At 41.2% G+C, this 17,791-nt stretch overlaps 1 protein-coding gene across 1 annotated transcript in view; it reads right to left on the bottom strand.

The window, feature by feature from the left end:
* Window positions 1-17,791, bottom strand: part of arhgef18b (rho/rac guanine nucleotide exchange factor (GEF) 18b) — a 138,812-nt gene that overhangs the window by 66,702 nt on the left and 54,319 nt on the right. Inside the window, 8 exon segments of the mRNA XM_030132070.1 lie at window positions 1,007-1,124; window positions 1,237-1,362; window positions 1,566-1,813; window positions 3,466-3,606; window positions 4,245-4,351; window positions 5,377-5,581; window positions 6,734-6,779; window positions 8,323-8,390. Coding sequence (XP_029987930.1) covers window positions 1,007-1,124; window positions 1,237-1,362; window positions 1,566-1,813; window positions 3,466-3,606; window positions 4,245-4,351; window positions 5,377-5,581; window positions 6,734-6,779; window positions 8,323-8,390 — 1,059 coding nt within the window.

Raw genomic sequence — 17,791 nt, 5'->3', positions numbered from 1 at the left:
CTCCTTAGAAAAACAAGACTTCTATCAATATCTGCAGTAATGGCATTATGCTGATTGGAAGGTGAAAAATGTAACGAAGACAAGCACATGTTTGAATTGTTTACAAGCCTATAACTCAGAAACTATTGATAGAACAGTTTCATGTCTGTATAAGGGTCTGGCGAATCTAAAACCACACTCAGCTTTATATACTAAATAAAAAAAATGGAAGAAAGAAGGCGGGATAACTATAGCTGAGGAAGAATGCACAACAGTATGGAGGTATCAATGGATGTGTACCAGCTCACAGAAGTGGAGGGAGTTTGGCTGGAAAAGCCTGATAAGGTACTTTATTACGCCTTCCCAGAAGTCTCACCATGACGATAACGCCCCTGTCTGTTAGAGAAACTGTGGTAATAAAAATGCAAATCATTACCATGTTTTCTAGGACTGCCCTGTCATGAAGAATTATTGGAGAGAGATACACAATGCCCTACAAGATATCTTTAAAAGCAAAATACCCTTCGAGAGTAAGATTATGTTCTATGGACACATACTTCAGGAATGGCTAAAAAGAGAAAGACATTTAATGAATATTTTGCTGGTATCCTGTAAAAACGCTATTACCAGGAAATGGCTATTACTGGAGAGCCCAACTTCAAACGGATGGAAATCACAATGGACATTTATAAAATGGAAAAGATGACAGCATTTGTTAATCACAAATTGGATAAATTTGCTTCATATTGGGAAAAATGGGTCAACTATGTCACACCCTATAGGCCTGATTTTATTTTCACAAATCAGTGATTGTGTTGTATGGAAAAGATCTCTCCCTACTTGTACATAGTGTATCCTCTTTTATTTGGTTATCTGACATAAAACAAAAATATTGTTCTGACATTTAGAGCAGAAACAGATGTATGATATATACATATGATGTACCGAATGCGAATGTCTGATACTGAATGCTAATTTTTTTTTAAATATAAAAAAAAAAAAATTGCAGAAAATGTAAGTACTGAACCTTGGGTGTTGTGCAGAATCCGCTCCACTAGTACCGGGTACTTTGTAATTCGCTGTGTCACCAGTAGAATACACTCAGGCACCCCTAACCTCCGCACAATGGGCAGGTTGTTGATTTTCTGAGAAGAAAAAAGGCATTATCTAATGTGAGACTCATCAGGCTGTAAGTGGTTCTAATAATGCTCTACTAAGTCTAGTATGAAAACAAGGAAAAATCCTAATGTTCCTTACTCGTATGGTGTTGTGAAATCTTTTGTTGTTTTGCAACTGTTCTTTGTAGTAGCTGACAGCTTCATTGTGGTGACTGCAGAAATCTCCATAGCTATCCTTCATCTTCTCTCCTATTTCACCTGAGAACTGATCAACAAAAGAAACCATCAGCTAAGAAGCCCAGATTGTTGGCTCTTCTGGTTTAGTCCTGTGTGTGTGGTCAACTCAAACATGGCCCTGTATTCTGATGTTTACATAGAATCTATTATACAACATGGATTAAACAACATATACAAAAACAGTTCCTTGTTGTTCCTGTTCACTGTTAACACAAACTATCTCCTCCCTACCTGTGCAATCAGAATATCAGCTACTTTGTTGATAATGTAGTTCCTGTCACTGGATGAGATGTTTTCTTGTCGTCGCTCTTTAAGACGGGAAAGGAATTGTGTGTGAAGTTCCAGGAGGTTTTCCAAGCGAGGGAACAAACAATCAAGTCTGCCCGCATCCATCTGGAGATTCTCCTTCAGCTCTCGGACATAAACGTGCAGCATTATCTTCAGCGTCCGCACATGGTGCATCTCTGTCTGCATCAGCTCTGTGCAGCAACAAAAGTATTTCATGTTTGTAGTTTTATAGAAAATGCTGGTAAAATTAAAGGCTATGGACTGGTTTACATCACTTATGTGTTTTATGCTTTCCACCTTGTATTTTCCACTTATACCTTGAAATAATTTGAATCTTTATTTCTATAGCAGTCAGCAGACTGCATAAATAACTCACTTAATGGCCATGTACAAATGTAGGACTGGGTGATATGACCAAAAATGTTATCTTGACACGTTTTCATATCTGTCACTATAGATAACCAACATAAATGAGTAATCATTACATCTGTATGGTTAAAGGCTGATTTTTGGTGTGGGTAAAAAAAATAAATTCTGCTCTTCCATTAAAAGAAAAAAAAAAATTCAACCATCACTCCTCAATGCCTTATCTTTTTTTTCTATCATATGAGGCCAGTGGATAACATGGTACATTCCAAAACGCCTTGTAAACTCTACCTCATTTTGCAAAGTACAAGGGGGCCAAATGTAAATATTCACGGTGTATTTAACACTTTCAGTGCCATGGGCCGATTAAATCGGCTTTACGAAAACAACCTGTAAAGTGCCACGGGCCGATCAGATTGGCTTTGGAGAACACGCCACATTTGTGTACAAACAAACCATCCACCCCCATTCTCTTCTCACATTTCGATGACGTTCTTTCTGTGTCCCCCTTTTGAGACCAAGCAGACGGGAATTTGAGGTCACGCGACCAACTAATATTTTTATATCTTTTTAATGTTTCTTATTCTCCGGTGTTTCATCAGAGGGAGCCCTCCATGCCGGGGGGCGGCTGTGGACTCTGGGGGCTGTGGCGGCGCCTTCTCTCACTGGGGTCCGCTCCTTTCTGGTGGGTGGGGGTCCCAGTTGGCCCTCTCCCACTAGTTGGGATGCGGGGCTGTGTTGCTGGTGCCTGGTCGCCGGGGTCGGCGGCTGCCCTCCTGGTGCGGATGGCTCCCTGAGACAGCGCCTCCTAAATTGATGTTTTACTTTTACTTGTACATTTTTGTTCTGGTCTACCCGTGCTCAGTCAGTCTTCTTAAGTATGTGTGAGCTTGTGGGTTTGCATGTATATGTGTGTGTGTGTGCGAGTGAGTGGGTGGGTGTGGGTGGGGGGCGGTACTGATTTTTAAACTGATATGTAAAGCACTTTGTGCTACAGTTTTTAATGTATGAAAAGTGCTATATAAATAAAGATTATTATTATTTTTATTATTTTTATTATTATTATTATCATTATTATTATTATTATTATTATTATTATTATTATAAATTATGCAAATTACGATCAATAATGAATCGGCTGCGTCCGGTGCGTTTTGGATCTAATCAGCAATCGGTCGGATGTTACCGAGCGGTTTCCTGCAGGATTCTTCAAATATTATGAAATGACGCGAAATACTGAAAAACGGCCAAATTCTGTGGCACTTTTAAGGCTTATTAGCCCCTTAACTGTCTGGCACTTAAAGAGTTAAATGCCCCTCGTAAAAATAAGTTGTTTTACTTCAGCATGTGGTTAGTAAAAACTATGCTGGGCTGGACATTAAAATTGGACACTGATACAAAATTAATTACGCCTTCTTTTAAGGCCACCTCTTACAGTGTCTAGTTGAGGACCCTTGATCCAGGACACCAAACTTACCGTAAATCACATCCTGCCTCTTCACCACTTCTTTGGAGTGCTTTTTAACATAGGATTGGTCAACTGCCAAACTCCAAGACTCAGCCTCCAGGTCCTGGGCATCTGAGTCAAGATCAGCCCGCACTACTGCATAATGAGCATCTGAGGGAAGAAGCCCAAACATCAAAAACCTTGGACATGTTATGTTATTAACATCCAAAAAAATCCTACTGTCCTGAGACTGCAGGAGGCATTTAGGCTTAGGAGATAATTCTTATTATTTTTTATTTTTGATATCTGCTTCTTTTAACTGTTTGCACCAACAGAACCAAGACAAATTCCTTGTAATGTAAAAATTACTTGGCAATAAATCTGATTCTGATGTATAAATGTGCTGTTAGAAGCTGACCCTCTGTTTGCACTGATTTTAATGTTCTCTGTGTAACTGAGTATCACTTTAAACTCCGAAGTCATTCTGATTTTTTGTTCTAGCAGTTTTCTCTGAGATTCTCGTGAGCGATAGACTGTGGTGCAATGGTTCAACTTTTGCATGGTAGGGGTGTGTCTAATAAAACAATGAACCTTGAACATGACAGGGGCAGAAAAACATAGATTTCACACCGACATACTCCAACTTAATGGGAAAGGGTGGGGTCATCCCTGACTCCGGGAAAATAAATACACGCAGATAAAGACATGCGTCATAGAGGACTGGACATGGTCAAAGAAATGAACATCAGAGCAAAAGTCAAAACACACATTAAGCTCAAAACTGTTGTGAGTGGAAGTTAAATATTCACCTTCTATGATGGTAGTCTCGGCGGTAGAGGGAACAAAAGAAATGGCATCTTCATTGCAGCGTTTGAAGCGCAGAGCATCTGTCTCATCCATCTCCCCAGGGAGGGATCTGAGGGACAACAACCGCAAGTCCAAGGTGGAATACATGCTGAAATGTTTGAAATGAGTCATCCTCTAGATGGTAAGTGCCAACATATACACAGTGGTAGACAACACAATGCACATGATGTAGGAGTAGTAATACATCTCTCATTCCTTCTCAACTATACTTCTGCCCATTTCTGCTCTAATTAACACCTTTCCTGTCTCCATCTCTCCCTCTGGTTTCTACCCCTCCCTATACTTGATTTTTCAATGGAACTAAAAAGTAGTCCACATCTGAAAGCTGCCTGGACTAAGTTTCAAAAGGTGGTTAAATTAGAAAAGACATCTTGCATTGACATGCCAACTATAAATACACATCTTATGACAGGTGTGGAAAAACAGCATTTCAGCAGCTGAGACAACATTTAAAAATATCCAGCATTAACATATGGCAGGTCCTGCAAATATCTACACCACTTCACAATATATTTGTTAGGAAAGACCCAAACATCTGTGATCAACTAAAATCATCTGCTGATCTAAAATGTTTAATACCTGTTGATCCACTAATTCTATTAGTTCATGTAACATAATTGGTGTAAAATGAATCTTTTCATGGTCATCAGGTATGACCCATTTGGATGGTCAGATGCTCTGTAGAGAATGTGGAAACACCGTCATCTTCTACAACATTGATTCATCAGTAAAACCCATGGGGTTTGATCAATGACAGTGGATGGACACTTTGTATAAGTGTCTCCAAAATACATAAATGATACTCTGAGCTTTAATGAACATCTACATGATCAGTGAATTAAATGTAGGAAAATACATGATTTATACTGAAAAATGCAAAATACAGAGGATAATATTAGAATAAATGGTGATAAATCAATTAAGAAAGGTTAAAAAGAGAGAAAAATTCATTTGGGTGGGTCATTATGGGTGAAGTCATTCAGATTCTGGTTTATAGGCTTTTACATGTAAAAAAAAAAAAAAATGTGATGCTCATAAAAGTACATAAAAGTGTAATTTGGTAGAAGTACTGACCCCAAGCTGTTGTGGTGGCGGAGGCTGTAGCCGAGACCGGAGGCGCTGGCTGCAGGGGCAGTACTGGAGCTATTGCTATGGGCAGCTAGTTGAGTGTTGGGTCCCCGGGGAAAAATGGTCATGCCTGGGGCACTGGGAAAACCTGGGGGGCCATCCAGGGCCTGTGACAAGGTTGGGTCACGCTCTCTGTCCTGGTCTTTAAGTGCTGGGAGAGAAAGACGCCAGGTGGATGAGCAGAGGAATTGGGCAAGGACAGCGAAGGAACAAAATGAGTAGCCAGCAGAGGAGAGGGAAAAACCAACCCAGGGACAGTAAATAACTGTTTCTAATGTCACGTTCCCACTATGCCTCGACTCGACTCTGCCTTTTTGCGTTTCCATTACGTAAAAGAACCTGGAATCTGGTACCCGGTACTATTTTTTGAGTACTAACTTGGCCTAGGTTCCAAAATAGGTGAAAAGATACTAAAATGAGATGTGCAAACACTGCAGACCACTGATTGGTCAAAGAGTTGTCTCTGCATCATTGCGTCATTAATGTACGACCCACCATTTTTAAAAAAACAGATTCGTAAGTTTACAGTAAATATACCAGTACGCTAATCCTTGATGACAGCCCACAAAACAACACCGTGGTTGGTTGAGGAGGTTTAGACATTTCTGTCACTGGTGGCCAATGAAAAGATTTAGTGTAAGCTTGACAGGGCAACATGCAACGAGCGAGTTTATCAGCAACTCTCTGAGCAGACATCACAAAAGTTGCGCATTCTTATAAGATGAGTCGGATCTTACAAAGGCCAATGACGACCAGGTACGTAGTATCCTGTAATGGAAACGGTCTCCCGGAATAGCACCTGGTACCCGAGTCGAGTCAAGCCGGTACCACATAGTGGAAACGTGGCTTAACAGAGACTAATCTTCACCTCTGCAGCCTGAGGGAGATGCAAACATATTCTTCAAACACCCAAATCCACAGACTAATGATATTCATTTTGTCTTCTGTTAATGCAATTATACTTTTCTTTTTTCTTTTGTTCAGACAACAGTCAGCAGCACGTCAGATGATGCTTCTGAGGAAGACTGGAGTCACAGTCAAAACTATCAAGCAGGTAACATCGACAACCTTGTCTGAACAAAAGAAAAAAGAAAAGTATAAATAACCAAATCCACAGATGATTCCATGCTCAGATAAAATCAGGGTCCAGGGTCTTTGCAAATGACCAGAGAAGCAACTACTTTTCTTTTAATTTGACACAAAAGGACTGAGGTCACCTCATTATTCAGTACATCACACTGGAATTATTAGGATGGAATTAGCTGTAATCATTAACATATTTGCACATGTATATTCTGCTCACCAAGGTTAGGGGATCCCGAACAGCCAGGCCTCTGCAAAGATTCTCTCTGTGAGGAGAAAATAAAGTCTTTTTTTTTTCTTTTTCTTCCCAAGGCCATTCTCTCAAGCATTTTCAACTGAGTGACAGATTATAAGTGGTTAAGAAGACCATGTGATCAACACTGCCCAGAAGACGACCAGCTGCTCCCAGCCCAGCCTGGAGGACATCGCTAGCTTTCATTACCACAACAGAGACATTACCAAGGACACATCCCACCCCAGTCACCGTCTGTTTGACCTGTTGCCCTCTGAACAAGGACATATTCAAAGACAGTTTCTTCCCACAAGCTATCACCACACTTAACTGCAATAACTATAATAACTCTGGGTAAAAGAATAACTCTGGTTTCTTCCTGTTCTACCACTTCCCTCAATGCATTCTCAGAATCACTTCCCATAATGTGCAATAATCCCTCAAATGTGAATTATGTGCAATAATCTTCTGTCCTCCAATAACAATGTTATATTTATTCAATATTTATCAAAAATAAATGCACTGTTTTTATATAGACCTGCTTCCTAGGTATACATACTATTTTACATAGACATACATACTGTTTTTATAGGAAATACATACTGTTTCATAGATATACCAGAGCCCTATAAAGAGAGTTACGACACACTCTGATGTTGCTGCTCCGGTGATCACGTGGTTCATGTAAGCCTGAATTGTTCCAAATGAACTGAGCGCTCCCATGTTATTCAGTGGGAGAAACAGCAGTGAGCATGGCAAGTCTCAAAATAAACCACACACAACCGTTGTGACACTACTGTATGTTTTGTTGTGTGTGTTATACTTTTGTAGTGGGGTTGACCACTGAAAGGAGTGTATTTATTACTTTGAAAACTTAAATTTTGGGGAGAAAGGTTGGTGTTAGCTTGGGTAGGCTACTCATGTGAGTGGTGTTATCTTGACATGTTCATTCATTCTGCAATTGTACTGTACTGGTAAAGAGACAGACAATTTACCATTTTTAAGTTTTACTATTATAGGACTGAAAACAGGTAGAAAACAGTGGTTAGCAATGTTAACAAAGTAACATTAGAATAGAGCTTCGTAGAATAAAAAATAAAACTGGATAAAATATGAATATATTTATCCAGTTTTATTTTTTATTCTACGAAGCTCTACTCTAATGTTAATTTGTTAAATTCCATTTTTTAAATTTTATTTTCTTATCTTATTTTTTAGTTTTTGTAATTTTATATTCGCTCCATTCTTAGTTCTGTAGCACTGGTATTGTAAATATTGCTGCACTGACTGGAGTTGCACTCCTAATTTTATTGTACACACACAATGACAATAAAGGATTATTCTATTCTATTCTATTCTAGATACACTGCAACTATTAGGGAAATACTGAGCACAAGTTTATTTATCTTCACCTTTATTAGTTCATTTCACATGGAATGTGTCAATGCTTCTACTCCATACAGTTACATACAGTTACAGATTCATTGTGTTTGGTAAATGATGGAACATGGTGAATGTTTAAGTATTTGGACCACTCAGAAGTAACTTTGACTTTAATGCTCTAATGTTGTATTTACCTTATTCTTGCTGCTGGTGCACTCACCCAGCAGAGTCTTGCAGCTCTTGTGGACGTTCACAGCACAATCTGAAAAACAGCAGTGCAGGAAATCACAGTCAATGTTACATTAGTCTTTCTGGCCCAGTTGTACACACAGGCTTGAGCATGGAACATCAATCATGGGATTTGGATTGACTTTGGTTGGGAAAAGTGAAACCTTATGAATTTTGAAACCAATACATCACCTGAAGGCAGTACTCAGAGTACAGACAGTGATGATTAAAATAAATACATACATTTTTCAAAACTACAACATTTCAATATAATGTGAAAAAGTCATGTTTGTGCAGGAGTACTTATTTTTGTTTGCTTGCACTTACATGGTGTAGACAAGTCAGAAACTCCCCGTTTTCTCTTTACGTTTTTTGTCTACCTTTCTCCCAGTATGAAAACAGAGCTACAGGTTTAGACTAATGCTATCTCTACTGATGAGGACAGATACATGTCAGAGCTGTAAAATAAAACATACACACATTGTGCCAGCTACATTTCCCTTCCATGGCATACACACTTGATGCAAAGACAAGACAATGGTAAAAGTAAACTATTAAAATCATGCGGTCATTCTTCATACTGGATAGCCTGTCTGTGAGTACAGGGCTAGACAAACAAATTATGATATCACTATGTAAAATTTGATCCAGCTGGGTCAAACCAAGCTGACGAGGACAAAAAGAAAAGGCCTTTCATGTAAAATATAATAGGAAACAAATATACACTGACATGAAACAAGCCACTTTGTTTGAGGAAAGATTTATAATAATTTATCCATTTTAGTTATAAGCGCCTTTCAGGACACCCAAGGACACTGTACAGCAGAGGATAAAACAGACAATGCATAAAAGACAAAGAAGTAAACTAATAGATAATGGAGTAATTATTATACATAGAAATGAAAATGTGACATTGAGAGTAAAACTTATGGTGGGTAAACTATTTTGAAAAGGTGAGTTTTGAGTCTGGATTTGAATATGGGGAGTCAGTGTTACGAATGGATGGTGGGAGGGAGTTCCAAAGCTGGGGAGCAGAGTGGCTGAAGGCACGGCCACCCATGGTGCTGAGGCAAACAGGGGGCACAGTGAGATGGAAGGAGGAGGAGGACCGGAGGGAACGAGCTGGAGTGATAATATGGAGGAGGTCTGACAGGTACTGAGGAGCAAGATTGTGGATGGATTCAAAGATGTACAGGAGGAGTTTGAATTCGATTCTCTATAACTGGGAGCCAACGTAGTTCCTGGAGAATGGGGGTGATGTGGTGGTAGGAGGGGTTTCTGGTGATGATGCGAGCATCAAGAGTTATGGACAGTTGCAGTTTATGGAGAGACTTTTGGGGTAAACCGAATAGAAGGGCATCACAATAGTCAATATAGGAGGTGACAAGGCTATGTACAAGAACAGAGGTGGTATGGGGGGGTGATGGAGGGGCGGAGGCGGTTGATGTTGAGGAGGTGGAAATATGCAGACCAGGTGATGTTATTGATGTGGGCTTTGAAAGATAGTAGGCTATCGAGGATGACACCCAGACTCTTAACCTGAGGGGAGTGGGAGACTGAGGAGCTGTCAGTAGTGAGGGAAGAGGTGTCGGCTTTGGAAAGAGTGGATTACCTTGTATGACAAGATCATTTTTATCAGTGATGTCATCATCTTCCATTTCTACTTCTGTGGGATCTGTGTAAAACACAACTTTCAATTTTATGTGTAACCAAACTGCTGCATGTTTCACAGTGGGCAGTATGGGTCTGTTTGCGTCTACCTGTTGAGTGGCTTTTCATAAAAGGTAGAGCTTCTGTGAATAACACAGCGCAAACATGACCAAAACCAGCAGCTTCCACCACCTGCTGCACAGCCCACAGCTAAAGCCCATAGTTAAACCCTCCCCGCTGCTTCAATTCTTTGTGTTTAAATTCAAGACAAGTACAATAAAAAAACCACTCACCCTGTGTGGTAGAAGCATGATGCACTGACGGATCATTTTTAACTGAGTACAGTGAGGAAGCCATTAAAAATAGGTCCATGAACGTGAATCTTTTAAATTAAAGGGTTATATTAGTATACTCTAGCTTCATTATCGTTTTTGCTGTACCTCCCTTGTTTTTTTTTTTTTTTTTTTTTAACTTCACTCACAATCTTAAAGCTACCCCTCTGTTTCCCTGCCTCTACTAAAAAATGAACAACTGCTGGCTGAACTGAAGGAAAAGAAAACAGAAACTGGCTTCTGAATAATCCTCGCCAGCCCTGCTGTGCTGTCCTTTTCAGTTTGGGTCCACTGTTACATTTAATTCCAGAAGTCAACAAATTCATCAGCAGCCAAACAACAAGACCTTGATCAACTGATGAGGTTAATAGCTGTCCACTGCCAGAATCATTCAAAAGACAAAAAGTACAACAACTTGTAGCTATCCTAAACAAAGCCCAAATTCTATCTGGTTTGGGCAAAGCAAGAACATGACATTAATAGGTAAGCACATTTGGATAGAAAAAAAGGCATGTGTCTGCATGACCATCATTGAATTCATCTCTGAGGATTCTAAAGGATAGCTTCAGTTGAGGAATGGGGAACTGAGAAGACGAGAACTGCAAAAGACTTTTTGCTTGAGTTGAATTTAAAGCTGCAGTATGTAGGATTGTGGCCAAAACTGGTACTGCAATCACATTCAAAATACTGTAGAACGTGGTATCCTCTCCTCCTCCCCTCAGGCTAGGGGTTGCCAGATCCCGCATGAGCATCTACTACTAGCGTTTCCTCTAATCCTTGCCACCACACCATAAATTTCGTACAAAAAAATCATCACCAGATTTATTCTACATAAGTCTAATATATAACAGGCCAGGACAAATGTCCTGCACACTCAAATGAAAGTTTGCGAAGATTCAGGAGATAGAGAAAAGGGAAATGTGCGTTAGGTTTCACTTTTACTACAAGCCGCACGATCGCATCTAACCCACCACCACCACCACCACCACCGAACCACGGACAACCGGACTACCGATCCCCCCCCCCCCCCCCCCCCCCCCGACCGAACCACAGACGCCGAACTACCAACCGAACCCCCCACCGAACGACGGACAACCGAACTACCGACGCCGCACCCCACCCCCCGCGAACCACGAACGCCGAACTACGGAACACCCCCCCCACACACCTTCCGGACTACCGACCCCCCACACACACACACACCGAACCACAGACGCAGAACTACCAACCGCCCCCCCCACAACCACAGACACCGGACGAGCGACGCCGCCCCCCGACCGAATCACAGACGCCGAGGTACCGAAACCCCCCCCGTTCACATTACACACTGCTAAATGAACAGGTCACTTCCACAGAAAACACTGAACTACAACGAACTACCATGGTAAGAGACAAGTCCTACAGCAGTACCCAGTCTGTTCAACAGTCCCGGACCGGCAGTCTCTTCACCAGGGCCAGCAGAAGAGACTGCTGCCCGGCCCCGGGACAAGGGACCAGGTGAAGAGGCCGCGATCCCAGCTCTCAGTGGCTCTTACCGGTGGTCAGACTAAGGCAGAGCCGGTGTCAGTCTTCAAATCCTTCTCCTCTTTCAGCCGTCTCCATGTTTCTAAATCATCTCCTATACATCTCCTTGTTTTATTTCTCACTTTGTCACGATGTATTTGGGAATAATAAGAGGCCTTTTAGGTTTAATAACGTCAGACATTTGTGATCAGAAATGTTACAGCTGCAGCCCACTGGGAACTGGCAACCCGGATGCTGAAAGGCTTCTGACTCTGTGATTAGCAGACAGGTGATGGGCGGGGCATCAGACCAAAACACACAATGTCAACATAAACATCATTTCGGGGGCTGACACTGAGCTTTCAAATGCAAATATTCTGGCTGGACTACTACTGTCAGTGATATCAGTATTTGAAATGAACATGATTCCTTAATGTCTGGTGACAGTCAAGGCAATTTTACAATTACTTAGAACATAATTCCTACATACTGCAGCTTTAAATCTACATACATAAGAACTCAGCATTTCCTGTTTACTGATACTGCAGGTCTGGCTTGTGTCAGCTACCATTAGTTTGACAACATAGTGATGTTCACATACCGGTGCTGCCACAAATGAAACCTGGACAGACTAATTAAAGTATAGAGGGCATGCATGTGACATCACCACTAGCGGAAGTCACCACGGTTACACATACCGAGTCTTAGAAAGAGGGAGATGAGTGGCAGCGTTGGTTTCAATACCGTCTAAACTTAAAAACAATATTTAATAAAAAATGGGGAAGAGCTGTTGTGCAATTGATTATACGAACAGGTTAGAAAAGCAGTCGGCGCTATCATTTTACAGGCACCGAAAGCCAAAGAAAAGTGAAGTAGATGGATCCACAAATCCAGGCAACGAAACCTAGATTTGTGGATCCCGTTTCATGTCAGGTAACATTAATTCATGCTGTATTTTTGGGTAAAAACACACATTAAATTATGTTTTGTTTTGGCTAACATTACTTCTTAGTGAAGCTCTTGGTTTCATGATCAGATCTTTCATGGTTTTTGTCTTCATTTTGTGATTATGAACCTTGTGCTCCTACATGATTTGTAAACTAACTTAAACTGAGGCTAACCTAGTTTTTTCAAATATGATGGTCCTGGAGAATAAAGGTATGACAGCGTATTAGGGCCACATAAATGAAACGCTTGTCACTATGAGAATAAAGTCATAACATAGACATAAAACCCGTAATTTTATGATAATGAGACGTGTGCTGAGAATGGTGAACCCCAGGAAGGCAGCAGGCCCCGACGGAGTACTGGGCAAGGTACTCAGAGTGTGCGCAGACCAACTGACTGGAGTATTCACCACCATCTTCAACCAGTCCCTGTCATAAAGCAGCGTCCCCGCCTGCCTTAAAGCCTCCACCATCATCCCCGTTCCCAAGTCAGCAGTAGACAGCCTCAAGAACTACAGGCCTGTTGCACTCATGCCTGTAGTCATGAAGTGTTTTGAAAGACTTGTCTCAAAACACACCAGAGCCTGTCTGCCACCCATTCTGGACCCCAACCAGTTTGCCTATAGGGCAAACCGGTCGACAGACGACGCCATTACCACAGCACTCCATACTGCGCTGACTCACCTGGAGCATCGGGATAGCTACGCAAGGATGCTCTTCCTAGACTTCAGCTCAGTCTTCAACCACATCATCCCTGAGATCCTGGTACAGAAACTTCTGCACCTGAGCCTCTCCTCCCCCATCTGCCAGTGGATAAACGACTTTTTACAGACCGCCCACAGTCCGTCAAACTCAGCCCCACCTCTCCTCCACCCTCACACTCAGCACTGGTTCTCCTCAAGCTTGTGTATCGAGTCCCCTCCTCTTTACTCTATACACACGACTGTACTCCAACCCATCTCTCAAACTCCACCATAAAGTTTGCGGATGACACCACCGTGGTCAGGCTCATCTCAGGGAAGGATGAGTCTGACTACAGAGATGAGGTCAACAGACTGACAGCGTGGTGCTCAGTGAACAATCTCCCACTGAACACCACAAAAACCAAGGAAATCATTCTGGACTTCAGGAAGGGCAGAGCCCTGCTTTACATCAACGGGGACTGCGTGGAAAGGGTCAACACCATTCATTTCCTGGGTCTGCAGTTATCAGACAGCCTCTCCTGGACTGCTAACACCATCACAATTGTGAAGAGAGCCCAGCAGTGACTCCACTTCCTGAGGGTACTCACAAGAACCAACCTGGAGGTGAAGCTGCTAGTGACTTTCTACAGAGCCACTATAGAGAGCATCCTGGCATACAGGATCACAGTGTGGTACGCGAGGTGCTCAGTAGGAGAGCACTGCAGAGAGTGATAAACACAATCCAGAGGATCACTGGCTGCTCTCTGCCCAGCCTGGAGGACGTCGCCTGCTCTCGCTACCTCAGCAGAGCAACCAAAATTATCAAAGAGTCCTCTCACCTCAGCAACCATTTGTTTGAACTGTTGCCCTCAGGCCGGCGCTACAGGTCACATAAAACCCAGACAGACTGAGGGAGAGCTTCTTCCCAAAAGCTATCACCACAATAAACAACCAAACAAAATATCATTAGAACACCCCCAAGAACACTGTTAGTCCATTGTAGCAACATTAACCTCACCATACCCTATAACATGTGCAATATCTGTTTAAAGCTATACCGTATGATGTGGCATTTTTACACTTTTCTTTTGTCATCTTAAAATGCTCCTAATAAGTGTGTGTCAACTAAAATGTAAAAGAAATCCGCCAGGTATTGAAACTCAAAAATGTTTAATTCTCATATATTCTGATAAAAGTCTGACCAATCATTTTAGTCGGTCCGAATAAAATAATTGGTCCGAACCTGACTGAGCCTCCTGTCAATCATCCATTACGGCCGTCCAGCATCCGATCCATTATCACCGTCTCACATCCGATATGTGTCCCTCTGAATCTGACACTTCACTGGCACTGCTTCTCCTGTCACTGACCACAGTCTACTGTCTAGGATGTGTTTGGATAGAACTGACATACACATGTGGAAGGGAAAAAACTGATTTATTAACAGAAACAACAACTGAGGGGCACAAACGGGAGTCTGATGAATGAAGGATGGAGATAAAAGTCCGGAAGTCAGCTGTACTGGACTAAACAGGTCTGCATAAAGCTCAGCTTTTATGACGGTGGGACTCATACAGGTACATGTACATGGTGTCACACAATGTAAGAAGATGTAGGATGATAATTGTATGGACTATGAAACCTCAAATGTCCACGGAAAATTGCGGAGGCCGCGCGTTCACAGTGCGTGCGCGCGCCCATCCCCTGGCACTGCAGTGAAGACACTGACCCAGTACTGCACAGACCAGGTCTACTGATGGACAGGAGCCGCGGGCCCGCGGCAGGTGGATGATGCATCTGATTACTGAGGGAGGGGTCCGCGGACACGCCAAAACGGACCCGACCTCTGCCTCTGCTTCCTCCTCCGTTTCCATCACGCATCAGATGAAGGAGGAGAAGCCTCAGAGCTCCAGGCAGAGGGAAGGGGGCGGGGCTTTGGAGAGAGGCGGGTTGTTCATGTTCAAACTTTTACTAAGTGCTTTGAGAAATGCCACATCGGTAGGTATAGCTTTAATGTTTACAGCCTTCTAAATTATTTTATTCTTTCACTCCATCTATCCCACAGTATTTAAATTTCGATGTCATTTGCACTTTTCCAATTCCATTTGCACTATTGTTAAAATATTTTGCACTACCAAATCTACATATCTTTTTTCACAAATATTCCTAGCTACACCTCTATCTTTTATTTTTCCTATAGTAAATAGTGTGCCTTCTATTGTCTATTGTTGTGCCTTGTAATTTCTGCACCAAGTTGGAGAGCTCTACCTCAATTTCGTTGTACAGTAAAGAGATTCTGATAATAAAGTCGAAGACAAAAAGAATAACAATTTTATGAGAATAAAGTTGTAGCAATAAAAAAAACTCAGAATTTAACATTAATGTCATACGTTTATGAGATTAAAGTCATCATATTCTGACAATACAGCCATAATATTATGAGAATGTCGAAATTTAAAAACAGGTGGGAAAAATATAATTTACAAGAATAAAGTCGTACCCTGCTCGTACAAAGCAGTAGTATCTGTGTTGTATAAAGTACTTGATATTAACTAGACGTAAATATCAGAAGTACCAGTAGATCATGCATATATTCACTCTGGTCTGTCTACTGTAAATGGACGTTGGATCAGTTGGTTCTCTGCCTAGTTTTAGCCCCTGGTTTTCAGTCATGATGAAACCATGTATATGTCACAGTAGAGACTGAAATCCAGTAGGATTCCTAATCCTACTAGGACAGATAGTAATTGTAGTTTGTCCTAGGACAAACTAAAATTCCTATCTGTCTAAGTAGGATTAGGAATCCTACTAGGACAGATTGAAATTTTAGTTTGTCCTAGGACAAACTGAAATCCTACAAGACATTAGGATCTGAAGATTGGAATTCCAATCTGTCCTAGGAGAATTTGCAATCCTACTAGGACAGATTGTAATTCTATTTGGAAGTGGGATCTGAAGATTGGTATTTCAGTCTGTCCTACGGCAAAAAATTTAAGAATTCTGTAGAATATTAGATTCAAAGTCTGTGAAAATTCTGAATAAAATCATGATTTGTAAGAATATTGTTGTTTCTATAGAATATTAGATTCAAAGTCTGTGTAAATTCTGAATAAAATCATGGTTTGTAAGAATGCTGTTGTTTCTATAGAATATTAGATTCAAAGTCTGTGTAAATTCTGAATAAAATCATGGTTTGTAAGAATATTGTTGTTTCTTTTACTTTTAACCCTACCATCTAGACCAGGGGGCAGCAAAATGCCAATGCCAACTTTAACATCGTACATTTTCTGAATGGCTTGGCAACAATTAGATAATAAAATTGTATGTTGCCATGGCAACGGGTTGTTTACAGGTACGTTTTTCAAATTCTACCGATTTCTGAATACAAATGTGTCTCATTTACATACCAATGACAGTTACAAACGGCCACTGAATAAGGTTGGACCAGATAGGACAGCTGGCATCCTGGTTACAATGTGTATTGACCTAAGGGCCATATACTGTATCTAAGATATGAAAATAATTCAGCTGGAATGGTGATGGCGAAATCGTAGGACAGACTGAAATTCCAAAATTCCAATCTTCAGATCCCACTTCCAAATAGAATTACAATCTGTCCTTGTAGGATTGTAAATTCTCCTAGGACAGATTGGAATTCCAATCTTCAGATCCTAATTTCTTGTAGGATTTGAAATTCCAATCTTCAGATCCCACTTCCAAATAGAATTACAATCTGTCCTATAGGATAGGAATTCCAATCTTCAGATCCTAATTTCTTGTAGGATTTCAGTTTGTCCTCGGACAAACTAAAATTCCTATCTGTAGTAATTAGTAATTGATAGTAATTTCAGTTACTATCAATTACTTTCAATTACTATCTGTCCTAGTAGGATTTGTAATCCTACTAGGACAGATAGGAATTTTAGTTTGTCCTAGGACAAACTAAAATTACTTTCTGTCCTAGTAGGATTAGGAATCCTACTGGATTTCAATCTCTACTGTGACATATATTTGTTTCAGGTGAAAATAGTGATGATCCCCTACACTCTGGATGCCAGGATACGCGATTTCGGGCCACATGTCAATGTTCGTGGACCACTTGTTCTTTGGTAGCTCATACGGATCCATGTCGAGTCCAACTGTCCTTAATTTAATTTCATATTTCACATTTTTCCCGGTCTCGCTGTGTTTACTGCTATACTCCGTCATGTTGAGCGTGGTTGGTTTTTGCCACTCAGTCTGACTTAGAGGGGAGGGGCCCGGGGGGGAAGTGATGTATGTGCAAACCCCCTATACAAAGTGAAAACATCAGCTCACTAT

This window comes from Sphaeramia orbicularis, chromosome 4, assembly GCF_902148855.1.
Source record: "Sphaeramia orbicularis chromosome 4, fSphaOr1.1, whole genome shotgun sequence".
Taxonomy (NCBI): Eukaryota; Metazoa; Chordata; class Actinopteri; order Kurtiformes; family Apogonidae; genus Sphaeramia; species Sphaeramia orbicularis.
This window is presented reverse-complemented; position numbering and strand designations above follow the sequence as displayed.